Source organism: Macaca mulatta, chromosome 10 (genome assembly GCF_049350105.2).
Source record: "Macaca mulatta isolate MMU2019108-1 chromosome 10, T2T-MMU8v2.0, whole genome shotgun sequence".
Classification (NCBI taxonomy): Eukaryota; Metazoa; Chordata; class Mammalia; order Primates; family Cercopithecidae; genus Macaca; species Macaca mulatta.
In genome coordinates this window covers 31,306,742-31,332,436 of record NC_133415.1, presented here as the reverse complement: position 1 = coordinate 31,332,436, position 25,695 = coordinate 31,306,742, and the positions used below count along the sequence as shown (strand labels likewise).

General features: G+C 53.6%; 1 protein-coding gene and 1 long non-coding RNA gene across 11 annotated transcripts in view; one reads left to right on the top strand and one right to left on the bottom strand.

Annotated features, from left to right (window-relative positions):
- Positions 1-2,326: 2,326 nt before the first annotated feature.
- PPIL2 (peptidylprolyl isomerase like 2) overlaps positions 2,327-25,695 on the top strand; it is a 30,433-nt gene continuing 7,064 nt past the window's right edge. For 8 of the 10 annotated variants that reach the window (XR_013399534.1, XM_077950720.1, XM_077950719.1 and 5 more), the window contains exons 1-15: positions 2,327-2,449; positions 5,888-5,937; positions 7,460-7,505; positions 7,891-7,953; positions 9,728-9,779; positions 13,645-13,696; positions 15,701-15,792; positions 16,839-16,928; positions 17,607-17,682; positions 18,902-19,062; positions 20,618-20,693; positions 21,025-21,131; positions 21,774-21,863; positions 22,204-22,237; positions 22,862-22,979. Coding sequence is in view for 9 of the 10 variants with exons in the window: in XM_077950720.1 (XP_077806846.1) it covers positions 2,418-2,449; positions 5,888-5,937; positions 7,460-7,505; positions 7,891-7,953; positions 9,728-9,779; positions 13,645-13,696; positions 15,701-15,792; positions 16,839-16,928; positions 17,607-17,682; positions 18,902-19,062; positions 20,618-20,693; positions 21,025-21,131; positions 21,774-21,863; positions 22,204-22,237; positions 22,862-22,979 (1,139 nt within the window). In the remaining variant the exon portion in view is untranslated. Of the gene's footprint in view, positions 2,493-5,887; positions 5,938-7,459; positions 7,506-7,868; positions 7,954-9,727; positions 9,780-13,644; positions 13,697-15,700; positions 15,793-16,838; positions 16,929-17,606; positions 17,683-18,901; positions 19,063-20,617; positions 20,694-21,024; positions 21,132-21,773; positions 21,864-22,203; positions 22,238-22,861; positions 22,980-25,695 lie in introns of all 10 variants that reach the window. The other 2 variants (XM_077950725.1, XM_077950726.1) reach the window with 2 other exon arrangements.
- LOC144331939 (uncharacterized) lies at positions 7,081-11,783 on the bottom strand. The gene is made up of 3 exons (XR_013399559.1): positions 9,340-11,783; positions 8,666-8,793; positions 7,081-8,358 (listed from the first exon to the last, which is right to left on the bottom strand). It is a non-coding gene; the product is annotated as an uncharacterized LOC144331939 (long non-coding RNA).

The window sequence follows — 25,695 nt, the reverse complement described above, 5'->3', positions numbered from 1 at the left end:
CTGTCGCCCAGGCTGGAGTGTACTGACGCATCTCCGTTCACTGCAAGCTCCGCTTCTCAGGTTCATGCCTTTCTCCTGCCTCAGCCTCCTGAGTAGTTGGAACTACAGGCGCCCGCCACCACGCCCGGATAATTTTTTGTATTTCTAGTAGAGAGAGGGTTTCACCCTGTTAGCCAGGATGGTCTCCATCTCCTGACCTCGTGATCCACCCGCCTCGGCCTCCCAAAACTCTGGGATTACAGGCGTGAGCGACCGTGCCCGGCCTCAACTGTTCTTGCTTGTTGAAATATTTCTCCAATGGGGTCAATTTTTAGGTTATTGGTGCATTGTATTTTCTGACTGAGTCATCATGGTGCATCACCACAAATGGGTTATTTTTAATTGGTTTGTATTTATTTGTTTGCTCACTTATTTAGAGACAGAGTTTTGCTCTGTTGCCAAGGCTGGAGTGCAGTGGCACGATCTCGGTTCACTGCAACCTCCGCCTCCCGGGTTCAAGCGATTACCATGCCTCAGCCTCCTAAGGAGCTGGGATCACAGGCACATGCCACCATGCCCAGCTAATTTTTGTATTTTTAGTAGAGATGGGGTTTCACCATGTTGGCCAGACTGGTCTTGAACTTCTGTCCTCAGGTGATCCACCTGCCTCAGCCTCCCAAAGTGCTGGAATTACAGGCATGAGCCACTGCATCCGGCCTTAATTGGTTTTTAAACTTCTACAAATGCAGACCATGTTCCATGGAAAAAAGTTCACAATACAGAAGTGAATACAGAAAATACGAGTCCACTGCTGCTATGAGTTTCATGTGTACCCTTCCAAATGTTTTGTCTCTGCACACAAACACACACACATACATTAAAATTTTAACCCAAGTACGAGTCACATTGCACGTTCTTCTCAGCAACTTGCTTTTTTCCATAAATAAAACACTGAGATGTCTTTACTTCTTGGGATATCTACTTCATTCCTTTAAGCAGTTCCAAAATAGTCCACTGCATGGCTGTACCAGGGGTCGTTTAGCTGTGTTCTCATAGACATTTGTTTCCAGTTTTTTTTTTTTCTTTGAGACAGAGTCTTGTTCTGTCACCCCAGGCTGGAGTACAATGGCACAATCTTGGCTCACTGCAACCTCTGCCTCCTGGGTTCAAGTGATTCTCACTGCCTCAACCTCCTGAGTAGCTGGAACTACAGGCACCCGCCACCACACCCGGCTAATTTTTGTATTTTTAGTAGAGACAGGGTTTTGCAATGTTGGCCAGGCTAGTCTTGAACTCCTGACCTCAAGTGATCCGCTTGCCTCAGCCTCTCCAAGTGCCGGGATTACAGGTGTGAGCCACCACGTCCGTCCAGACATGTTAAATTTGAGATCAGCGGCTACCCAAGTGGAGATCAGGAACCTGGAGTACTGGTGACTTAGTATTGGGAGTCATGGGATATAAATGGCGTTTAAAATTAGGAGCCTAGGCAAGATTACCCCGGGCCTGAGTGTAGTTGGGGGCCCAAGGTACTGTTCTGACCCAAGGCAAGAGTCTGGCAGAAGAGAAGGAAGGGATCAGGCAGGGTTTTGGACCTCTAGGCTTGATGGCCACCTGCTGCTGGGCCTCCAAGGGGCCTGGAGGCGGTGCGGACGGAATATGCAGAGAGAATGAGAAGTGAGCGAGTAGAACGAGGGTGGTACATGGCTTTGAAGGAGTCGGCCACGGAGGCGGGAAAGGATGGGGTGGAGGCTCATGAGACTTGAAGCTCTAGGAGGACATTGAAAAAGACCTGAGCGCTGGCCGGGCGCGGAGGCTCAGGCCTGTAATCCCAGCACTTTGGGAGGCCAAGGCGGGAGGACTGCTTGAGCTCAAGAGCTCCAGACCAGCCTGGGCAAAATAGTAAGAGCTTGTCTCTACAAAAAATTAACATATTAGCCGGGTGTGGTGGCGCGTGCCCGTAGCTACTCGGGAGGCTGAGGTGGGAGAATCGCTTGAGCCTGGGAGGTCGAGGCTGTAGTGAGCTGTGATTGCGCCACTGCACTCCAACCTGGGCGACAGAGCGAGATCCTGTCTCGAAAATAAAATAAGACCTGAGAACCCAGTATGGGAATGGCCCTGAGCCGTGGCTGAGGGGGGCAGGCGAGGCGGTCGGGAGAGACCCTTCGAGAAGATGGGGCTTCGAGGCTGAGGGAGCTCTGCCCCGAGAAGGCGCCAGCGAGACACAACACACCTAGCTAGGACCCCATACTGGGCAGGCGATCCTTCCGAGCATGCGCACCTGGCGCTAGCGAACCACAATTCCCAGCACGCCAAGCGCCTGTTTCCGGGGCGAGCCGCGGAACCCGGAAGTGGTCACGAAACTCGGCCGTGGCTCCATGGTCTGAGTGGTCAGCGGTTGCTTTTTCGTGCTAGGTAGTTGCCGCCGCCGCCGCGCCGCCATGGGGAAGCGACAGCACCAGAAGGACAAGATGTAAGTTGAGTCGCAGTCGGGAGTGGCGCTCCGCTCTGCCTCAGTAAACCGCCTGTCCCGCCCTGCTCGCCGCTCGCCTTCCCTCTCAGCTGGTCCCCAGAGCCCAGCCCAAAAGTCACTTCCTCCCGGAAGCTGCCACCGTCTCTCCAGTCAGGGTAATGACCCTCGGGCCGCCGCGCTCTCCCAGGGGGCCGCGGCTCCGAAGACGTCAGCTGCGGGCTCGAGCGCAGCCCGGTCTTTCTTTACTCTAGTTCTGCCCGGACCGTGCCCCGTCTGCTCGCGAGCTTTGCCCCTGTAGTCTCTCCCTCTTCCGTACTTCGCGTCTGGCTGTGTTCTGGTTCATGCCTATCAGCCTGCACACGTGCTGCAGAGCCTTCCTATTTAAAGCAAACCAGGCCGGGCGCGGTGGCTCACCTGTAATCCCAGCACTTTGGGAGGCTGAGGCGGGCGGATCACCTGAGGTCAGGAGTTCAAGACCAGCCTGGCCACCATGATGAAACCCCGTCTCTACCCAAAACACAAAAATTAGCGGGGCGTGGTGGCGGGCGCCTGTAATCCTAGCTACTCGGGAGGCTGAGGCAGGAGAATCGCTTGAACCCGGGAGGCGGAGATTGCCGTGAGCCGAGATCGTGTCACTGCACTCCAGCCTGGGCGACAGAGCCAGACTCTGTCTCAAAAATAATAAATAAAATAAAACAAAAAAATCCGCCTATGCCCCGTGCCCCGCGTTCCCCTCCTGCTGCCGCCGTGATTTCAGAACAAGTTAGAGACCCGTGGCTTCATGCTGTTTTCTGAGTCTCTTGAAACCACTCAAGTCAGAATTTCGATCCCAGAACTGCCCCTTGTCAGGTTGCCAGCGACTTCTTGTTGCTAACTCTAGTATTCAATCCTCAGTCCTCGTGTTTTTTTTGAGACGGAGTTTCGCTCTTGTTGCCCATGCTGGGGAGTGCAGTGGTGCGATCTCGGCTTTCCGCAACCCCCGCTTCCCAGGTTCAAGCGATTCTCCTGCTTCAGCCTCCCGAATAGCTGGGATTACAGGCATGTGCCCCCAGGCCCGGCTAATTTTGTATTTTTAGTAGAGAAGGGGGTTTCTCCATGTTGGTCAGGCTGGTCTCGAACTCCGATCTCAGGTGATCCGCCCGCCTTGGCCTCCCAAAGTACTGGGATTATAGGCGAGCCACCGCGCCAGGCAGCCTCAGTCCTCATTTTGTTGGGGTTCTCAACAGTATGTCACACTGTTAACCACTCCCTCCTTCTGAAGCCCTCCTTTGGTATCTGAGATTTCCTGTGCTCTTTGTTTTCCATCGACTTCAGCGGCCTCTCTTTTCCCAGCCTCCTTTCTGGACCCTCCTCCCTTTTCTCAGATCTCATAGGTTTCTTTTCCATAAACATTCTCTGTGAGTGATATAATTTCCCAGTCATCTATAAGCTGCTTTCCCCAGTCTTGTGTAGTTAGTGGCTTACTTGATATCTCCACTGGAGGACTGATAAACATCTCAATTTTTTTTTTTTTTTTTTTTTTTTTTTTTTTTTTGAGACGGGAGTCTCAGGCTGTTGCCCAGGCTGGAGTGCAGTGGCGCGATCTCGGCTCACTGCAAGCTCCGCCTCCTGGGTTCACGCCATTCTCCTGCCTCAGCCTCCTGAGTAGCTGGGACTACAGGCGCCCGCCACCGCGCCCGGCTAATTTTTTGTATTTTTAGTAGAGACGGGGTTTCACTGTGGTCTCGATCTCCTGACCTCGTGATCCGCCCGTCTCGGCCTCCCAAAGTGCTGGGATTACAGGCTTGAGCCACCGCGCCCGGCCTCAATTTTTTTTTTTTTTGAGATGGAGTCTTGCTGTGTTGCCCAGGCTGGAGTGCAATGGTGCGATCTTGGCTCACTGCAACCTCTACTTCCCAGATTCAAGCGATTCTCCCACCTCCGCCTCCCCAGTAGCTGAGATTACAGGCGCCTGCCACCATGCCCGGCTAATTTTTGTATTTTTAGTAGAGACAGGTTTCACCATGTTGGCCAGGCTGGTATCAAACTCCTGACCTCGGGTGATCCACACGCCTCTGCCTCCCAAAGTGCTGGGATTACAGGCATGAGCCACCGTGCCCTCAAATTTAATATGCCTTAAACAGAACTCTTGATTTTCAGCTCCTGAGCCTGCTCCTCCCTGTAAGCTAAAAATAAAATCCTAAATCCCCTTACTGGCTGAGCAGACACCCTTGTGCCTAAGAGAACTCCAGGAAAACCTTAAAACTGAGTTCCTGGCCATGATGCGATGGAGGTCAGCTGTACCTTGTTATATCTTCCTCCCTTTTGTGGCCCAGACACAACAACTGACTGGCATTAACGTTGAAATAGAGATCATAAAGGGGCCCGGCGCGGTGGCTCGCACCTGTAATCCCAGCACTTTGGGAGGCTGAGGTGGTGGATCATGAGGTCAGGAGATCGAGACCATCCTGGTTAACATGGTGAAACCCCGTCTCTACTAAAAATACAAAAAAAAAAAAAATTAGCCGAGCGTGGTGGCTAATTTTTAATAAAAATAAAGAAATAGAAATAAGATTGATGAAACAGACTCTTTGTGGCAATAAGATACCAAATTATAAATAGAACCTATAGTCATGCCAGACAACTTCCCTGGTTAAGTTACCCACCCCTACGCCTAAAGAATAAACTATATCCTTTTTTTTTTTTTTTTTTTTTTTTTTTTTTTTTTTTTTTTGAGACAAGTCTTACTCTGTCGCCCAGGCTGGAGTATAGTGGTGCGATCTCGGTTCACTGCAACGTCTGCCTCCCAGGTTCAAGCAATTCTCTGCCTCAGCCTCCTGAGTAGCTGGGATTACAAGCACCCACCATCACGCCCAGCGAATTTTTTTTTTTTTTTTTTTTTTTTTTTTTTTGAGACGGAGTCTCACTCTGCTGCCCAGGCTAGAGTGCAGTGCAGTGGCCGGATCTCAGCTCACTGCAAGCTCCGCCTCCCGGGTTTACGCCATTCTCCTGCCTCAGCCTCCCGAGTAGCTGGGACTACAGGCGCCCGCCATGTCGCCCGGCTAGTTTTTCGTATTTTTTTAGTAGAAACGGGGTTTCACCGTGTTAGCCAGGATGGTCTCGATCTCCCGACCTCGTGATCTGCCCGTCTTGGCCTCCCAAAGTGCTAGGATTACAGGCTTGAGCCACCGCGCCCGGCCGCCCAGCGAATTTTTGTAATTTTAGTAGAGACGCGGTTTCACCTTGTTGGCCAGGCTTGTCCCAAACTCCTGACCTCTAGTGATTCACCCACCTCGGGCTCCCAAAGTGTTGGGATTACAGGCATTAACCACCATGCCCGTCCCATGCTTATAGGTGTTTAATAAGCATATGCGGAATAAGCAAAGATTACTCACTTCCAAAGACTTTGTTCTCTGTATAAAGGTGGTGGTCATAGCATTATCTTCCTCTCTTCTTCAGGTACATTACTTGTGCTGAATATACTCACTTTTATGGTGGCAAGAAGCCAGGTAAGGCTTGCGGTCTTTCTGTTCCCCGTTGGGGGAGTGGTATTAAGGAACAGTGTCTTCAGGATACAGTGAGCTGTAAAAATAGACAACAAGAACACGGAAACTGTGGTAGACAAATGGGCCGAGGACAGTTCACGAAAGAGAAATATATTCAAGAAAGAAGAACATGCTTCTTCTTAGTGGTGGTTTTTGTAAAATGTAGATTAAAATATTCCCCAATGCTGGGAGCTAAGTAAAAAATAAGTAAATAAAATACAAAATTACATCTACATTTAAATGTTTTTTCTCTATTAAGTTTATAAGGAGTCCGGGCGCGGTGGCTTAAGCCTGTAATCCCAGCACTTTGGGAGGCCGAGATGGGCGGATCACAAGGTCACGAGATCGAGACCATCCTGGCTAACACGGTGAAACCCCGTCTCTACTAAAAAATACAAAAAAACTAGCCGGGCGAGGTGGCGGACACCTGTAGTCCCAGCTACTCGGGAGGCTGAGGCAGGAGAATGGCGTAAACCCGGGAGGCGGAGCTTGCAGTGAGCGGAGGAGACCCGGCCACTGCACTCCAGCCTGGGCGACAGAGCGAGACTCCGTCTCAAAAAAAAAAAAAAAAAAAAAAAGTTTATAAGGAATAAAAAGAATGATAATATTTTCAGCTGTCAAAACTATCAAGACTACAATAACAAGAGCACTGTCATAATTTTAATGGGACTAAAAAAGTACGCACTTTTCCCTGTAAGTTCTTTTTCGATGTACCCCGAGTGTTTTGGTTTATATCTATTAAAAGGTTTTTAAGGCCGGGCGCGGTGGCTCACGCCTGTAATCCCAGCACTTTGGGAGGCCGAGGCGGGCGGATCACAAGGTCAGGAGATCGAGACCATGGTGAAACCCTGTCTCTACTAAAAATACAAAAAATTAGCCGGGCGCGGTGGCGGGCGCCTGTAGTCCCAGCTACTCAGGAGGCTGAGGCAGGAGAATGGCGTAAACCCAGGAGGCGGAGCTTGCAGTGAGCCGAGATCGCGCCACTGCACTCCAGCCTGGGCGACAGAGCGAGACTCCGTCTCAAAAAAAAAAAAAAAAGGTTTTTAATCCACAGCAATTGCTGTACTTAAAAATTTGCACAAACTTTTTCTTTTTTTTTCTTTTCTTTTTTTTTTTTTTTGAGACAAAGTATCGCTGTGTCACCCAGGCTGGAGTACAGTGGCGCAATCTCGGCTCACTGCAAGCTCTGCCTCCCTGGTTCATGCCATTCTCCTGCCTCAGCCTCCCGAGTAGCTGGGACTACAGATGCCTGCCACCATGCCCGGCTATTTTTTTGTATTTTTAGTAGAGACGGGGTTTCACCGTGTTAGCCAGGATGGTCTCGATCTCCTGACCTCGTGATCCGCCCATCTTGGCCTCCCAAAGTGCTGGGATTACAGGCATGAGTCACCGCGCCCAGCCATGAACTTTTTCATATGCTGTAACTGAAACACATAGATGAAATACTGCAGAGTAAGATTTCTGTTTTTTGTTTCATTTTAAACAGATCTCCCACAAACAAATTTTCGTCGTTTACCTTTTGACCACTGCAGGTAAGAGTTTTGTGAGTTTACCTTTCCCTTGGAATTGTTCTCTGATGCTCTGATAGTGAATCTGCCCCTTGTGGATGTGGGGTTATGCGTAAAAGTGTGCTTTGAAGATGTGGCTCCTCAGTTCACGTTGGGAGAAGATGCGAAGTCCTCGCCATGATGGTAGGAGCTTACCTTGGTGTTGGATCCTGCTCTGGTCCTTCACCAGGGGTGGCACAACCACTACTGTAGTTGGAGGAGAAGGTTGGTGAGAGAGGGAAGTGGCCAGGCTGCCCGGAGAGGGCTCCCTGGGACAGCATCTCAGGAGGTCACCATGCCAGGCTCAGCCAGCCCACATCCTGACCAGGGTACCTGGCAACTCACCAGTAATGACTCCGTCCTTTTTCAGTCTCTCTCTGCAGCCCTTCGTCTACCCAGTCTGTACTCCAGATGGCGTCGTCTTTGATTTGCTGTGAGTTTTTCCTTGAATTTCGATCTAACAAATGTGAGATTCTCAACACCCATTAAGGAAGGGGACCCTTGGGTAGGGCTCTTGGGGACACAGAAGTAACAGCTAGGGCCTTGGGAACATGGCAGCAGTGCTGCTGTGACCCCTAGGCAGGCAGCTCTAGTTGTCAGGTGCTGCTGTCACTGCCTGGAATGGGGTAGACCACCCCACACCCCTCCATGTGGGGGTCCTAGTGTTCTAATTGGACACAGTGATCTGTTTTAGAATGGTAATGAACTGCATATTTTTTACTTTATGAAAGCAGAGCCATAATTATGGCATGTACCTTTTGTGTGCAGTATTTGGAAGCATTATGCCCAGTTTTGCGTTCCAGCATATGCTTCTGTAATTTTTTTCATGTTTCAGTCCCTTTTTTTTTTTTTTTTTTTTTTTTTGAGACGGAGTCTCGCTCTGTCACCCAGGCTGGAGTGCAGTGGCCGGACCTCAGCTCACTGCAAGCTCCGCCTCCCGGGTTTACGCCATTCTCCTGCCTCAGCCTCCCGAGTAGCTGGGACTACAAGCGCCCGCCACCTCGCCCGGCTAGTTTTTTGTATTTTTTAGTAGAGACGGGGTTTCACCGTGTTAGCCAGGATGGTCTCGATCTCCTGACCTCGTGATCCGCCCGTCTCGGCCTCCCAAAGTGCTGGGATTACAGGCTTGAGCCACCGCGCCCGGCTTTTTTTTTTTTTTTTTTAAGACGGAGTCTCACTGTGTCACCCAGGCCAGGCTGGAGTGCGATGGCACGGTCTTGGCTCATTGCAACCTCTGCCTCCCGGGTTCAAGCGATTCTCCTGCCTCAGCCTCCTGAGTAGCTGAGACTACAGGTGTGTGCCACCACGCCTGGATAATTTTTGTATTTTTAGTAGAGACAGGATTTCACCATGTTGGCCAGGATGGTCTCGATTTCTTGACCTTGTTATCCGCCCACGTTGGCCTCCCAGAGTGCTGGGATTACAGGTGTGAGCCACCACTCCTGGCCTAATTTTTAAAATTTTTAGTAGAGGCGGTGGCTGATGCCTGTAATCCCAACACTCTTGAATTCCTGTGCTGAAGCAACCCTTCCACCTCAGCCTCCTGAGTAGCTGAGATTTCAGGCACACGCCACTGTGCCTGGCTTGAAAGTATAGTTTTTGATGCTAGCTTAGTATTTAATTGTACAGATGTATCAACATTTATGACAGGGAGTGGTGGCTTATGTCTGTAGTCCCAGCACTTTGGGAGGCTGAGGCAGGAGGATCTCTTGAACCCAGGAGTTTGAGACCAGCCTGGGCAACATGGTGAGTACCTGTGTCTACAAAAAAGTACAAGAATTAGCCAGCCGTGGTGGTGTGCACCTGTAGTCCCAGCTACTTGGAAGGCTGAGGTGGGAGACTTGCTTGAGGCCCAGGGGTTAGAGGCTGCAGTGAGCCATGATTGAAACACTGTGCTCCAGCCTGAGTGATGAGGCGAAACCTTGTCTCAAAGAAAAAAACCCCAAACCATTTACTTACTCATTTTCACCTGTAGTTTTTGTTGTTCATATATAACTGCAATAATAACTCTGAACATATTTTGAAACCTGTGTATCCACAAATACCCCCAACTTCCTGAGACAAGGTGAGGAGCTCTTCCTGTCCTAAAGTGAAGCAAGACTCCTTCGCAGGCATCTAACCTGGAAGCAGCCCTGCAAGACCACCGTGTTGTTAACAGGTGGCGCCTAAGCACCCCAGTGATGTTTTCTGTTCTCTCTTCCCTTCAGGAACATTGTTCCGTGGCTTAAGAGGTACGGGACCAACCCCAGCAATGGAGAGGTAGGTGGCTGTGCAGGAGTTTCAGTGATGCTGGTGAGCGCTGTCCTCTCACCTCTGCTTTTGTTCTGGTGGTTTTCATGAACACGGGAACATGGGAGAGAACCGTTCATGGGACCCAGTGAGGAGGGACAGTCTTCCCCTCCTCTGCCCACACCCATTCCTTTCTGGAAACGCTTCCTGCCTGTGCATGTCTTTTCTCGGGCCATATCTGTGATCCAGTATGACCTCATCTGAACTTGATTCTATCTGCAAAGACCTTATATAAACCCTTGATTATATCCAAGGCAGGCCACATTCACAGGTTCCCAGTGAGCATCAGTTTCGGGGGGACATCATGCAGCCTAGTTCTGAGGGAGATCTAGTGTGTTTTACCAGTGACCGTTCCCTTCCTGTTGGACACTTGCATGTATTCCTCCACTTCTTTCCTGTGGCCTGGGGCAAGAGCTCAAACTGCAAGCGAGAAGGAGGGTCAGGACTCAAGGGGGCTCCCTGGACAATATGACCCTTCCTACCAGGCCAGCAGGAGAAGCTGGCAGCCCATCTGTGTTGTGTCAGCTCTTCCGGCCCTTGTGATGTTCTGCGGGCTGCAGGGTTCTGGGGACTCTTTCTAGATGGAGTTGGTGCTCCTCCAAGGCTTCCCTGCTCTCGAATACAAGGGGAACTTGGCCAGGGGACTGGTTTTGAGTGTTCTTGGACCAGCCGCTAAAGCCTGTGGCTTTTCTGTTTCAGATGCTTGGGTAGGGGGCTTGTGGCCTTGCCTCCTTAGGGAGGGCACTCTTCTTCCTTGGTCTGTGTCACTTAAAGACTGTGTTTCTGTGATGTCTGCTGCTGGGAGCCACGTTGGATCCCAGGGTCTTCCCCCAAGGTCTGTGCCCCAGCCTGGGAAGTCATCTTCTGTTGCTCTTCTCAGCAGGAGTCCCTGCTGCCTGCCTGTGCCCTGTGTGGCTGGGTGTCTGCCTCGGGGAGCAGCCTGGTGGCGAGGTGGGGGTAGGTGGGGTTTTCCTGTCCGTGGCTGCCCTCGTGGCCTCTGCTGTCCCAGTGGATGCTGTCATTTGGTTGCAGCTGGGGTGCATTTTGCTACTTCGGGTGTTTTGCTTCATAGGTACTCTTTGGGGTTCCCAAACTTGTCGATTGTGCTGGCCCCTGCACCCACAAAGTCTGATCTGGCAGTTAGCCACACTGTTAGGGCTTACATCAGGGAGGTGCCGCCATTTCTTTGTTGCAAGCTGTTCTTTGTTCTTTGTTGGGGTGAGTCTGCAGGAGCACCACACACATCTTTATCCTGTACCTGCACCTCTCCCTTGGCCTGTTCTGGAAGGGACCTTGCTGTGGGCTTGCTTGGCCAGACCTATGGGTGTCAGCAGAGCCTTGCTAGCCAAACCTCCGAAGAGAGTTCCTGGGCCAAGGGCTGGCTGGCCCATGTGACTTTTGGAGCCTCAGGAGGAGCCTGTTGTGTCAGAGAATCTCTCTGCTCAGGTCTTGTGTCTGAATAGGGACCCTGCTGGCCCACCGGTGGTCTCCTCCACACCTGTAGTGATGTGGGGAGGTGGGGGTAGTTGAATGACAAAGGAAGGAACAGAGGTGGTTGGAGGAGCAGATGTGGTCAGTTGGGCTGGCCAGCAGCAGACAGGGCCCACGGAGGGCGGGGAGGGCAGCACAAGGACCTGCTGCTAGCTTACAGCCCAGCCCCAGGAGCCTCCCCCTACATCTCCCCTGCGCCTGGGTGGGCATAGCTGGTCCCAGCCCACACCAGGTGGCATCAGCTGCTAGATTGTGACCCTGAGTGAGGTGCTCCCCAGCGGCACATAGCTCTGCCTCCCTTCCAGGGTCTCCCCACAGCCCCGCCCCCAGCAGTTCCTGCCTCTGGTTGTCCAGACTTTGTTTTATGGGAGAGTTTCCTGTGGAAGAGCTGCACTGCAGACACACCACGGAAACCGAGAACATTACCTGCCACCTGGGATGGGGGAAATAAGAAAAAAGAAAAAACATCCAGAAACAGAAAAATAGAGAGTCCCACCTTCCCAGCACAACCATTCTTAGCATTAGGGTGTATTTCTTTTTTTTTTTTTTTTTTGAGATGGAGTCTCGCTCTGCCGCCCAGGCTGGGGTGCAGTGGCCGGATCTCAGCTCACTGCAAGCTCCGCCTCGCGGGTTCACGCCATTCTCCTGCCTCAGCCTCCCGAGTAGTTGGGACTACAGGCGCCCGCCACCGCGCCCGGCTAGTTTTTTGTATTTTTTAGTAGAGACGGGGTTTCACCGTGTTAGCCAGGATGGTCTCGATCTCCTGACCTCGTGATCCGCCCGTCTCGGCCTCCCAAAGTGCTGGGATTACAGGCTTGAGCCACCGCGCCCGGCCAGGGTGTATTTCTTACTTTCTCCCCACTTTCAGTGTTTTGTTTTTCTTTTTTTTTTTTTTTTTTTTGAGACAGAGTCTCGCTCTGTCGCCCAGGCTGGAGTGCAGTGGCGCGATCTCGGCTCACTGCAAGCTCCGCCTCCCGGGTTCACGCCATTCTCCTGCCTCAGCCTCCCGAGTAGCTGGGACTACAGGCGCCCACAACCGCGCCCGGCTAATTTTTTGTATTTTTAGTAGAGACGGGGTTTCACCGTGGTCTCGATCTCCTGACCTTGTGATCCGCCCACCTCGGCCTCCCAAAGTGCTGGGATTACAGGCGTGAGCCACCGCGCCCGGCTGTTTTTCTTATTCATATGACAGAGCACTTTGGGAGGCCAAGGCAGGCAGATCATGAGGCCTGGTGTGGTGGCGTGTGCCTGTAGTCCTAGCTACTCGGGAGGCTGAGACAGGAGAATCACTTGAACCAGGGAGTTGGAGGTTGCAGTGAGCTGAGATTGTGCTCCAGCTTGGTGACAGAGACTCCGTCTCAAAAAAAAAAAAAAAATTCATATAACAGAATAATAAGGTGGAACCGTGTGTCCCCCCCACTCTAGCTGAAGAAATATGTTCACTTTTTTTTTTTTTTTTTTTTTGAGACAGAGTCTCACTCTGTCGCCCAGGCTGGAGTGCAGTGGCTGGATCTCAGCTCACTGCAAGCTCCGCCTCCCGGGTTTACGCCATTCTCCTGCCTCAGCCTCCCGAGTAGCTGGGACTACAGACGCCCGCCACTGCGCCCGGCTAGTTTTTTGTATTTTTAGTAGAGATGGGGTTTCACCTTGTTAGCCAGGATGATCTCAATCTCCTGACCTCGTGATCCACCCGTCTTGGCCTCCCAAAGTGCTGGGATTACAGGCTTGAGCCACCGCGCCCGGCCATATGTTCACTTTTTAATTTTAGAAGTAATCGGTGCTCACCGTAAAGCTGTCCAAACCCTGCAGAAGTATAATACACACCACCCTGTGGCCTGGTCCTCTGCTCGGGGTCACCTGTGACGGCTCTTCTCAGAGCATGGTGGGGATGCCACATAAACACAACTGCCCGACAGCATCCTGCAGCCCCTGTGAGGTCCTTGCAGGGTCTTGCAGTGCTGCGATCTCAGCTCACTGTGAGCTCCGCCTCCTGGGTTTACGCCATTCTCCTGCCTCAGCCTCCCGAGTAGCTGGGACTACAGGCGCCCGTCACCACAACTGGCTAATTTTTTTTTTTTTTTTGTATTTTAGTAGAGATAGGGTTTCACTGTGTTAGCCAGGATGGTCTCGATCTCCTGACCTTGTGATCCACCCGCCTCTGCCTCCCAAAGTGCTGGAATTACAGGCGTGAGCCACCGCGCCCGGCCGAGGCCTTCCCTTTTGTCCAGAGCTGCACAGGATTGGCTAGTCAGAGACTTTTCCAGCCCATCTTTGTCTGACCCCAGGATCTCTGTGCATCAGTTACTTATTCATTATCATTAATTGTTAACTGTGCTTCTTCCAGAAGCTGGATGGGAGGTCCCTGATCAAGCTGAACTTTGCCAAGAACAGTGAGGGTGAGTGAAACTATCACAGCCACCTCTGGGCTTGGCCTCCTGACCCAAGGTCCCAGCTCTCACCAGGTTTCATACAGAATCAGTCATTGCTTTCTGACCAAGCTGGACACCTGCTTTTATTTATTTATTTATCTTTTATTTATTTATTTATTTAGAGACGGAGTCTCGCTCTGTCGCCCAGGCTGGAGTGCAGTGGCGCCATCTCAGCTCACTGCAAGCTCCACCTCCCAGTTCACGCCATTCTCCTGCCTCAGCCTCCCAAGTAGCTGGGATTATAGGCACCCGCCACCACACCCAGCTAATTTTTTGTATTTTTAGTAGAGATGGGGTTTCACTGTGTTAGCTAGGATGGTCTTGATTGCCTGACCTCATGATCTACCCGCCTTGGCCTCCCAAAGTGCTGGGATTACAGGCGTGAGCCACCGCACCGGTCCTGGACACCTGCTTTTAATTCTGCCAAAAGTGTCATAGGGCCAGGCACGGTGGCTCACGCCTGTAATCCCAGCGGTTTGGGAGGCCGAAGTGGGTGGATCACGAGGTCAAGAGATCAAGACCATCCTGGCCAGCCTGGGCAACATAAGGAAACCTTGTCTCTACAAAATGAAACCTAAAAATTAGCCAGTGTGGTTGAGCGCACCTGCAGTCCCCACTACTTGGGAGGCTGAGGTGGGAGGATTATTGGAGCTTGGGAGGTTGAGACTGTAGTGAGCTGTGATTGTGCCACTGCACTCCAGCCTGGGTGATGGAGCTAGATGCTGTCTCAAAAAAAGAAAAAAAAAAAGACAGGGTCTCGGCCTGTCGCCCAGGCTGGTCTCAAACTCCTGACCTCAAGCAGTTCTCCCACCTCGGCCTCCCAAAGCACTGGGACTAGAGGTGTGAGCCACCTCTAACTTGAGACTCTAACTAATTTGAGTCCCTAACTTGGCCTCAAATCAGGATTTCGTTTAAGAAAAAGTCCCCACAAATACATGTGGTTGATGTCTCTGAGCCCCCCACCACACTTTTTTTCCCCAGAAGTGGGCACTTCTTTGACAGGGCCCCTGGCCACTGGGTGGGGACTCACAGGCAGAGAGACAGTAACCAAGGCCAGGTACAGTGGCTCATGCCTGTAATGCCAGCACTTTTTGAGAGGTTGAGGTCAGGAGTTCGAGACCAGTCTGGCCAACATGGTGAAACCCTGTCTCTACTAAAAATAAAAAAATTAGCTGTACATGGTGACGCATGTGCGCCTGTAGTCCCAGCTACTCGGGAGGCTGAGGCAAGAGAATCGCTTGAACCCAGGAGGCAGAGGTTGCAGTGAGCCACGATCGAGCCACTGCATTCCAGCCTGGGTGACAGAGCAAGACTCCATCTCAAAACAGAGCAAAACAAGGCTGGGCACAGTGGCTCACGCCTGTAATCCCAGCACTTTGGGAGACTGAGGCGGGTGGATCATGAGGTCAGGAGATCGAGACCATCCTGGCTAACACGGTGAAACCCCATCTCTACTAAAAATACAGAAAAATTAGCTGGGTGTGGTGGCTAATCACACCACTCCGTCTCAAAAAAAAAAAAAAAAAGAAACAGAGCAAAACAAAAAAAAGACAGTAAGCGGGCAAGGGGATGGTCGGTTGTGAAGGAAGAGCTGACCGGGGGCCGGCGGGGGACGTCGGTGAGAGGTAGAGCTGTCAGGGCTGGAGCATGGGTTGTTTCCTGCTGAGGGCCAACTTCAGTAGGAGGAGGAGGCTAGCATGGTGCTCACCCAGGGGTGGGCTGGAGGATCTGAGGAAGATGCAGGGGTTGGGTCTTGCAGGATGAATAGGAGTTTCCTAATGGTATGGAGGGGTTTGAGGGGGTGAGCAGCTGTCCCCATGATTCCCTGCTCTGGCCGCTGACATGGGGTTCCACCGCCTCCCATTGCTGACTTTGGCTGAGTTCTGCCCTGCCCTGGCCCCCCGCGGTCCTCATTGGGATGTTCACAGCCTGCAGAGGTGACTGACCTTCCTGTGTGTGCCTTCTTTCTAGGGAAGTACCACTGCCCGGTGCTGTTTACCGTGTTCACCAACAACACCCACATCGTGGCTGTGAGGACGACCGGCAACGTCTACGCCTATGAGGTGTGTCCTCGCTCCGGGGCCTGGAGACAGCGGTGGGGAGATCTCTGCTGTGTGTTGCCAGGATACACTGGCTGGGCTGTGTGCTATGGGCACGGCCTGTCCTTGTGGGGTTTAGTCACAGCCACAGGCATGGTCATCTGCCAAAGCTCTGGCAGTGCAGCCTCCCCATTTTCAGGCAGGTCAAAAAAAGGGTTGGGGGAGGTGCATCCTTCGGAATCCAGGCAGTCCTGGCTGCCCAGCAGGGACCCTTAAACCCCAGGGGGTCCTCCTGCGTCTTCAGCAAAGCTCACGTGCTGGGAAGGCACCCGTGTTCTGAGGACAGGCCTTTAGGGTTGAGAGGGGAGTGCTGGCCCCGGCTCTGCATGGAGCCACTTGTCCCCGGGAGGGAGCTGTCTCCTGGAGGAGTTCTGGCTGGGAGTGGGTGTAGGGAGAGAGGAGGCAGCCATGTTCACACATGGGTCCTCCTCTCAGGGGTGAGGTGGGGCAGGCCCCACATGGCAGGAAAGCCGACCTTTGTGCCGTTTTCAATCCTGCACCTGGACGTTTGTGGGGTATAGGTGGCCAGCGCTGCTCCAGGGGCCTTGGGGGCCACTTCTGGCCAGAAGCCTGCACAAACTGGCATGGTCAGTCCTCGTCAGTGGAGCGAGGACTCTGCTAGAACGTACCCCAGGAGTGCAGGCATCTCATGTGCACAGCCCCTGCCCACGGGGGCCTGGCGCTGCGCCTGTGCACAGGAGGAGCTCGGTGAAGGCTGTGGTGAGTGGGTGGGTGGCTCGCTGAGCCTTTTTGCTGATCAGTGTGCAGGCAGGAGCTTCCTGCAGGAAGGTTGCTGCGAGGCTGAACTGGCTCATCGTCTGAGGCCCAGCCAGCTCTGCCTTTGTGGGAGCCTCTGCTTTCAGCCAGTGGGGTGTACACTGCTGTCTCTCTCATTCCTCATGCCTCTCAAATCATGCCACGGTCGGGGCCAGCTCCAGGCCTCCCTGCTTGCAGTCCCCTGTGCCAAGGCTTGGGGCAGGCATTGTAAAACCACTTCCTCCTGGCTATAGGCAGTGGAACAGCTAAATATCAAAGCCAAGAACTTCCGGGACCTGCTGACTGATGAGCCCTTCTCCCGGCAGGACATTATCACCCTCCAGGTGAGTGTCGCCTGCCCCAGCTGCCTTCAGCTCCTGCAGCCAGCCCAGGCCTCTACGGGGCCGCCGCCTCAGTCTAGCTCTTACATCTACTCCCCGATCCCCCACCCCCATGTCAGGGTCCCTCATATCTGTCCTCAGAGCCTCCTAAGGCATCTGAATGGCCACTCTGCAGGCCTGGCTCTGCTTCAGCGCCTCGACGGCAGGAGCTGGTGTGAGCTCTGGGCCTCAGGGTCTGGCACAGGGCTCCCTGCAGGTGTCAGAGAACTCCAAGTGAATTAACGAAAAACACTGACTTAGAAAAGCAGGTGCTGGCTGGAGCGTGGCCTGCTGAGTCAGTCACCTCTGTGGCTTGTCCCATTCTAACCAGAGGTTGGCCCGTGGCTGCCCACGTTCCTGTCCGAGAGCTCCCTAACAGCGATGAATGCTCGTTAACCATGTGCCTGGAGGAAGGTCGCAGCTCGGCCAGCAGCTAGCGAGGCCGTGTCCCCGTCCCTGCCCCTGCTTGCTGCCCTGCCTGGGGCAGACCACCTCCTCTGCCATGCCCTGCTTGACTCCCCCCACCTCAGTGTAGGCCTGGCCTCTTTCCCACCTCTGACAGCTGGCCGACCTTTGCTGCATGTGGCTGCCATTTGGCCGCAGGCTGGGTTCACTCTGCTGGGCATTCTCTTTTTGCCACAGGACCCCACCAATTTGGACAAGTTCAATGTTTCTAACTTCTATCATGTGAAGAATAACGTGAAAATAATAGACCCAGGTATGTACAACTAGGGGCTGGGCTAGGCGAGGGGGCATTTGGGTGAAATTGGGACAGTGCTCCCTGGGTAAAATCCTCCCTTTCCTGGAGGTCAGAGGGTCCCAGCCTAGACAGGCCCTGCGTTTTCTGAACCAGTGTTCAGAGAATCCGAGCCAGCTGCAGCCTCAGAAACAACGGGCGGGATGGACTTGCTGCCCTGCCAGGACACCTGCTCAGGTTCCCCTGCTCCCTGCAGACCGGCCGGTGCTGTCAGTGGGCAGGTGGTGGGGTGACGGGGTCCTCCTGTTTTCCTGGCCGCTGGTGGCTGTCCTGCAGCCTTGGAGGAGCCAGCAGGACTCATGCTCAGAGGCCACTCAGCCTTGTGCTGCAGAGCAGTGGCCTGGGCGCTTCGTGAGCGTTGTATAAACTGGGTTTTAGGGAGGCTGAGCACATGACTAGGGGAGATTTGAGTCAGGAGAGCCTGAGGCCAGGGTTGGAGCTGGGCCGTGTCTGTGCTCTCTGCACGGGGATGCCCGTCCCTCTCCACAGAGTGGACTGCTGTCCAAGGACCAGTAGGCAGCAGGCGCCCTCCTGAGTTGGCAAGAATGGGGGATTTCACATCCGAAAAGACTCCCACACACTTCTATCAAGTAAAAACCTTTAAAATTACGGAAGCAAAGGGGCTGGGCGCAGTGGCTTACACCTGTAATCCCAGCACTTTGGGAGGCTAAGGCAGGTGGATTGCTTGAGCTGAAGAGTTCAAGACCAGCCTGGGCAACATGGGGACACCCTGTCTCCACAAAAAATAGAAAAATTAGCTGGGTGTGATTGGCGCGCGCCTGTAGCCCCAGCTACTCGGGGGGTTTAGGCAGGAGAATCGATTGAGCCCAGGAGGTGGAGGCTACAGTGAGCTGAGATCTTGCACTGCTTTCCAGCTGGGGTGACAGAGCTAGACCCTGTCTCAAAAAAAAAAAAAAAAAAAAAAAAAAAGTGTATACAGTAAAAAGATTAGAATATGCAGGAAACTACAACATGAAGTCCATCCTGAGACCCTTGTGAACTGCCTGGGGAGACCTTCAGGCCTGTAGCTGGGCACTGTGGCATTCTGTGGCTGGCAGTGGCACGGGGCCCATGCCATGGCTGGACAGCCCTGGCCTATTCTAGATCTGTTTCCCCAGCACGTGTATGTCGGGAGGATACTGGGGGCTCGGCTGCTCAGGGCCATGCTAATGTTTTGTAGATGAAGAGAAGGCCAAACAGGACCCGTCTTACTATCTGAAAAATACAAATGCCGAGACCCGAGAGACCCTGCAGGAGCTCTACAAGGAGTTCAAAGGGGATGAGGTTCTGGCAGCCACCATGAAGGCCCCAGAGAAGAAGAAAGTGGACAAGCTGAACGCTGTGAGTGGTGGAGGGCACTCGGCCGAGCCCTGTCTCCCTGCCTATCTCATGGCCTCTTGGAGTGGTCCTGGGAAAGGGGTTCATGGGGGTCTGGGGTTACACGGCAGGGAGGCAGCCAGGATCCTCCAGAGCTGTGGTGCCCCTGATTGCTCTGAGCACACAGCCCTGGGGCTGCCCTGAGGTAGACAGAATCTGAGAAGGCGGAAGGGGAGGGGCTGATGTCCACACTGGTCGTTGAAGAACCAAGGGGTGTGTGGGGGCACGCAGGGGAGGAGACCCCTCTGCAGAAGGTCTGCCTTGTGCTGTGGTCCCAGCCTGAGCTCAGTGGCCAGGGCAGGCACGTGGAGTGGGCACGTGTGGTTCTGTGGTGGCTGGGAGGGCAGGGCCCGATGTGCACTGGGGCCCAAAGCCATGCCAGGGAGAGTTGGGGCGTTTCAGAGTCTGCTGCGGTGCTGAGGTGGATGGCGTGCCTGGGACCGCACAGAGCTGCCTGTCTGGTGCTGCTGTGTTTGCTTCTTCCTCCTGTTCAGGCAGAGTGTGGGGATCTGGAGCTAGGGGGAATGCAGAGACATGGGCAGGTATCGCTGAAGTTCTCCTTAAAGAATTATTCAAATTCTGGAAAAATTTAAAAAGCAAGTTTGTTGTCCATGGTCACCCCTCTGACACGCTGCCCTTAGCACTTTGGTATATATATATATTTTTTTGAGACAGGATCTTGCTGTGTTGTCTAAGCTGGTCTTGAATTCCTGGCTTCAAGTGAGATCCTCCTGCCGTGGCCTCCGAAAGTGCTGGATTAACAGGTGTGAGCCACTGTGCCTGGCTTGTATTTTCTTCTGATGGGAGAAACCCCTTTTCTTCCTCTATGATAAAAAATAACATTTATTGGGGCTTTTCCCCGACCCCTGATTAAATATGTAATGTGTTTAGTGTAGAAAATTTGAAACTTTAAAAAAAAGAAATGAGGCCAGGCGTGGTGGCTCACACCTGTAATCCCAGCATTTTGGGAGGCTGAGGCAGGAGGATTGCTTGAGGCCAGGAGTTCAAGACTAGGTTGGACAACATAGTGAGACCTTATCTCTACAAAATATCAGCCAGGTGTGGTGGCAGGCGCCTGTTGTCCCAGCTGCTCAGGAGGCTGAGGTCGGGGGGTCACTTGAGCCCAGGAGTTGGAGGCTACAGTGCACCAGGATTGCACCACTGCGCTCCAGCCTGGGTATAGATCAAGACCTTGTCTGATAAAAGAAATTAAAATAAAAATAAATGGGAAGTCAGCCATATACTCCTAACCCTGAGGTGGCCAGTCCTGTGTGGTATTTTATCTCCAGGGTTTCAGCTGATATTGTAAGAGTCGAGACCCAGTTGAGGCCAGGGGCCCCTGGCTCGGCCTGGCCTTGGCTTCTTCCTCCTGCTGGTTGGGAGGCCCTCCTGGAAGAGAGGCACCAAGCAGGGCCTGGGGGGCAGGGGTGGTATGTGGTTGGTTTCTAGGCAAGTGACACGTCCCTGCCCACCTGCCTCCCATGGCACTGCTGAGGTGCCATCCTGGTTTCCTTGGCAGGCCCACTATTCCACAGGGAAGGTCAGCGCTTCCTTCACCTCCACTGCGATGGTCCCGGAGACGACACATGAAGCAGGTAGCCACCTTTGCCTCTGTAGCCACCTGCCATGTGACCTGAAAGTGGCCGGGGGGCCGGGGGTGGGTGTGCTCCCCAACTCCCACTTTCTTGGCCTGTCAGGGGCTCCCACTGTCACCTGAGCCCCTAGTCCTCCCCCTCTTAGCTGCTGAACCCCTGCCAGCCCCATGAGGCTGGTGCATGGCCTGAGCAGACCCTCAGCCTCCGGCTCCCCTGCTCTCCCCAGAGCTGGAGCCTAGTCCCTGCCTGTGTGTCTGAGGCCGGTGCTGCCTGGCACAGTGGGGCTGCCCCAGGGTAAGGGCAGGGGCCGAGCTGGGACCTCTGGTTGTAGCTGCCATTGACGAGGATGTGCTCCGCTACCAGTTTGTGAAGAAGAAGGGCTACGTGCGACTGCACACCAACAAGGGCGACCTCAACCTGGAGCTGCACTGCGACCTGGTGGGTGTGAAGGCCGGCCCCTCCCCATGTCCCAAGGTCATTTCTGGGGTCATTTGACAGCCATGTCTTAACTATAGGGCTGTCACTGGTATGTGCTTGTTGTAGGAAATTCAGCCTGTCACTAGGCGGGACCCGCAGCAGTGCCCTGTGTCCTTCCTAGGGGGCCATGTTGGCGGCATGGCCTGCGCACAGGTGCCAGTGTTTCAGAGAAGGGGCCAGGCTGCACCTGCTGCTCTGCCCACACTTCTCCCATGCGCTCTGCTCTGGGCCATGCGGCTGCACGGGGCCTGTTGGTTGCTGTTGTGGGTCTATCCTTGCCCAGTGTGGACGGGCAGCTGACTCGGCTACATATTAAAGACCAGCCTGGCCAACATGGGGAAACCCCGTCTCTACTAAAACTACAAAAATTAGCCAGGTGTGGTGGTGCACGCCTGTAGTCCTGGCTACTTGGGAGGCTGAGGCAGGAGAATGTCTTGAACCTAGGAGGTGGAGGTTGCAGTGAGCCGAGATCGTGCCACGGCACTCCAGCCTGGGCGACAGCAAGACTGCATCTCAAAAAAAATAAAAAAAGGCCTCCTGTGGCTGTGGTGAGCTGCCTTTGGCAACTCTCTGCCTGATACAAGTATCGGGGCTATGTTGCAGACACCAAAAACCTGCGAAAACTTCATCAGGCTTTGCAAGAAGCATTATTACGACGGCACCATCTTCCACAGATCCATCCGGAACTTTGTGGTGAGTGATGCGAGTCACTGGCTACACAGATGAGCTTGGTGGGACATCAGGGGCTGGGTGGGCTTGTCCCTGCCCCGTTCCAGGGCCCTGGCCCATGCCATGGTGGCCAGGATGAGTCCAGTCGGTGATCTTCTGTTGGGGAACCCATAGGCTGACCCTTGAGGCCCCAGCCCATCCAGCACTGGGTTCACACAGGGAGGTGGCTGGGAGGGCCCCTCATCATCACCAAGAGCCCAGCCCCCGTATGGAGCCATCTAGCAGGAGGGGTCTCCTTCAGTCAGGCAGGCAGTGGGCCTCGGCTCTCAGAGTGTGACTTGCTCACTGGCTTTTGTTTTCACAGATCCAAGGGGGTGACCCCACAGGCACAGGCATGGGTAGGTACTGGTACTGGGCCCCTCTCTGGGCACCTTGGCTGCTCCTTGGGGCATGAGGGAGTAGCTGGGCAGGGGCTGTGCAGAGCTCAGATGTGGAATCTGTTAGACCAGGGTGGAACGACTGGCAGCCATCAGTGCTGTGCCCGCTCAGGCCTGGCCCTCAGTTTTCTCATTTCCAGGTGGCTGTGAGGCCTGCATGGTAGAGGAGGCAGGAGTGTGTGGTCTCTTCCCTGGGCCCCTGGGGTCCGCCTCAGACCACGGCCAGCCCTCCCTCCTGCAGCCTCTCCAAGCCCGTCAGCCTGACAGTTGCTTGGGTCCAGGCCCTGCCACTCCGTATTCCCATAGCTTGAGTGATAATGATGGCGGTCTTGACTCTTTAATCCCTGTCCTGGGGCAGGCCCCAGGCAGGGCTGGGGTGAGTGGGCAGTAGCCTGCCTGTGTGGAGGCATGGGGGCTCCAAAGGACCCAGGAGTTGGTGACATGGGGCCGGGGGCCACCCTATCAAGTGCCCCTTCCCCAGGCTGGGCTCAGCAAGGCCCTGATGCCCCTCGGGACTCTGAGGTTTCTGGTTCTGCCTCCGCTGGGGCCCAAGCTTTCCTGCTTCTGTGGGCCTTTCTCTTCCAGGTGGGGAGTCGTACTGGGGGAAGCCCTTCAAAGATGAGTTCCGGCCCAACCTCTCTCACACGGGCCGCGGCATCCTCAGCATGGCCAACTCAGGGCCCAACAGCAACAAATCTCAATTGTGAGTCAGCCGGGCTGGCTGGGGTGGCCTGGGAGGTGAGCCAGCACTCCCTGCAGGTTCTCCCTCTTGGCCCTCCCTGAAGGGCGTGCTGGTTCTGAATCAAACCCAGACAGTGTACGGCACACCTAGGCCAAGCATGTGCACCTGTGTTCAAAAGGGGGCCCCCCAGAGTGAGTCAGCAGGGAGAGCTGCCCGCGCCCGGTTTGTCCTCGAGAGACCAGAAGTCATGAATTACTGGAGGTCCAGAAGGGCCTCTTGATAGGGACCAGGCGTTCGTGTGGGTGCCTGTGGCCAGGCAGTGCTGGGGGAGGTCAGCGTGCTGGAGTAGCGTGTGGGAGGGATTGTGCAGGGCATGGGCTGGACAGGGAGAGGCGCCTGGAGAGACACAGGAGGTCTGGGGAATGCGTGGCCCTGGTGCATGTGGGGAGCAGTGTGCAGGCTGGTGGCAGGCGGCAGGGGATGGGGGGCCAGCAGGGCTGTGGGGGCCAGATGCCTGTATTGTGGAAGAACAGAGGTGCCCTTTCCATCCACCTGCCACCCCAGACAGTGGCCTGACTTTATGTTTTAGTCTTTCAATCATTTTCTTCACGTGGGTCCGGTGACTTTCTGGATAAAGCAACTTCTTTTTTTTTTTTTTTTTTTTTTTTTTGAGACGGAGTCTCGCTCTGTCACCCAGGCTGGAGTGCAGTGGCAGGATCTCGGCTCACTGCAAGCTCCGCCTCCCGGGTTTACGCCATTCTCCTGCCTCAGCCTCCCGAGTAGCTGGGACTACAGGCGCCCGCCATCTCGCCCGGCTAGTTTTTTGTATTTTTTAGTAGAGACGGGGTTTCACCGGGTTAGCCAGGATGGTCTCGATCTCCTGACCTCGTGATCCGCCGGTCTCGGCCTCCCAAAGTGCTGGGATTACAGGCTTGAGCCACCGCGCCCGGCCAGCAACTTCTTAAGGACTTTTTATAATTTGTGATACTTTTGTAAATGGACTTTTTTTCCAACTTTTGGGGATCATTGCTCATGGAGAGAAAAACTCCTGTTCATTTTATATCTAGCCACTTTATCACGTTCTCTTATAATTAAAAAAGGGTTTAAGAGTCTTTTGGGGCCGGGCGCGGTGGCTCAAGCCTGTAATCCCAGCACTTTGGGAGGCCGAGACGGGCGGATCACGAGGTCAGGAGATCGAGACCATCCTGGCTAATATGGTGAAACCCCGTCTCTACTAAAAATACAAAAAACTAGCCGGGCGAGGTGGTGGGCGCCTGTAGTCCCAGCTACTCGGGAGGCTGAGGCAGGAGAATGGCGTAAACCTGGGAGGCGGAGCTTGCAGTGAGCTGAGATCCGGCCACTGCACTCCAGCCTGGGCGACAAAGCGAGATTCCGTCTCAAAAAAAAAAAAAAAAAAAAAAAAAAAGAGTCTTTTGGGTTTTCTAGATAGTCACGCTTATCATCAAAAGCTGGCCGCCTCTCTGCCACCCTGGTGTGCTCATCAGTCCTGTCACCGTCATGTCACCGTGGGCCTGATGGGGAGGAGGAAGTGGGCGTCTTGCTTTGCTCCACAGGAATCGCTGTTTTGCCTTCTCAGAACATTTGTTGTTGGGCTGTTTTTTAGGAGGGTGGCTGAGTTTCTAGAGGTTTCTTTCTTAGCATCTGTTACGATGATTCTGTGCTTTTCTGGTCCTCCTGGGATTTGTGGATGTGGCCACTACAAGGCTAGAGTGCATGGGTGTCTGCGTGGCATTCTGGGGTGAACCCTGGCCTCTCGTGGCTTTGCTGTGGCCTTCCACCGGCTCACTGTCTTGTCACACGTGGTCTCAGTTGTGTGGACTGGCTCCAGCAGGTTTTGCTGTGACAAGTGTGGCCCCTGCATGTTGTGAGCAGAGCTGGCTGTGGCTTTGTAGCCTGGAATGGTTAAAATCACAGGGGTGGCTGGGCGTGGTGGCTCACACCTGTAATCCCAGCACTTGGCGAGGCTGAGGTAGGTGGATTGCCTGAGCCCAGGAATTTGAGATGAGCCTGGGCAACATGGCAAAACCCCATCTCTACAAAAAATTTAAAAAATTAGTGGGGCATGGTGGTGTGTGCCTGTAGTCCCAGCTACTTGGGAGGGTGAGGTGGGGGATCCTCTGAGCCTGGGAAGTCAAAGCTGCAGTGAGCTGGGATCGCACCACTGCACTCTATTCTGGGCAGCAGTGAAACCCTGTCTGGAAAAAAAAAATCACACTGGCATCAGCTGTGGTGAACAGCCGGCCAAAGGCAGCTGGCAGCCGTTCGTGCCACTTTCTTGGGGCTTTCATTTCAGGGTTAATGGGTACTTGTTCCCATGAAGCTGATGTTCTCTTGGCCTCTCTGTGCTCACCTCTTTTTTTTTTCTCCTTCCTAATCACACTTTCTGTTCCTCGATCCCTTAATGGTCTTTGAAGGGTTTGTCTGTTTTCACTTCCTGTGGAATTGTTTTCACTCTCTGTCTTTGCTTCTTCATGGTGCTTTTCCTCCTTCTTCACTTTAATCCATGTCTGCTTCTGGAGCCGCGTCTGTCATTTTGAGGGTGCACGTTCCCTCTTCACTGCTTGCTGGCGGTTGGTAGCTTCCCTTTCAGTTTCCTCTTAGCCAAGGATTGCCTAGGACTGTTGGTTATTTTCAAGTAGGTTGGGTGCATGGTTGGTTCTTGTTTGGCAGGGGCCAGGATGGGGAATCATTTTATTATTTTTTATTTCTCTTTGGC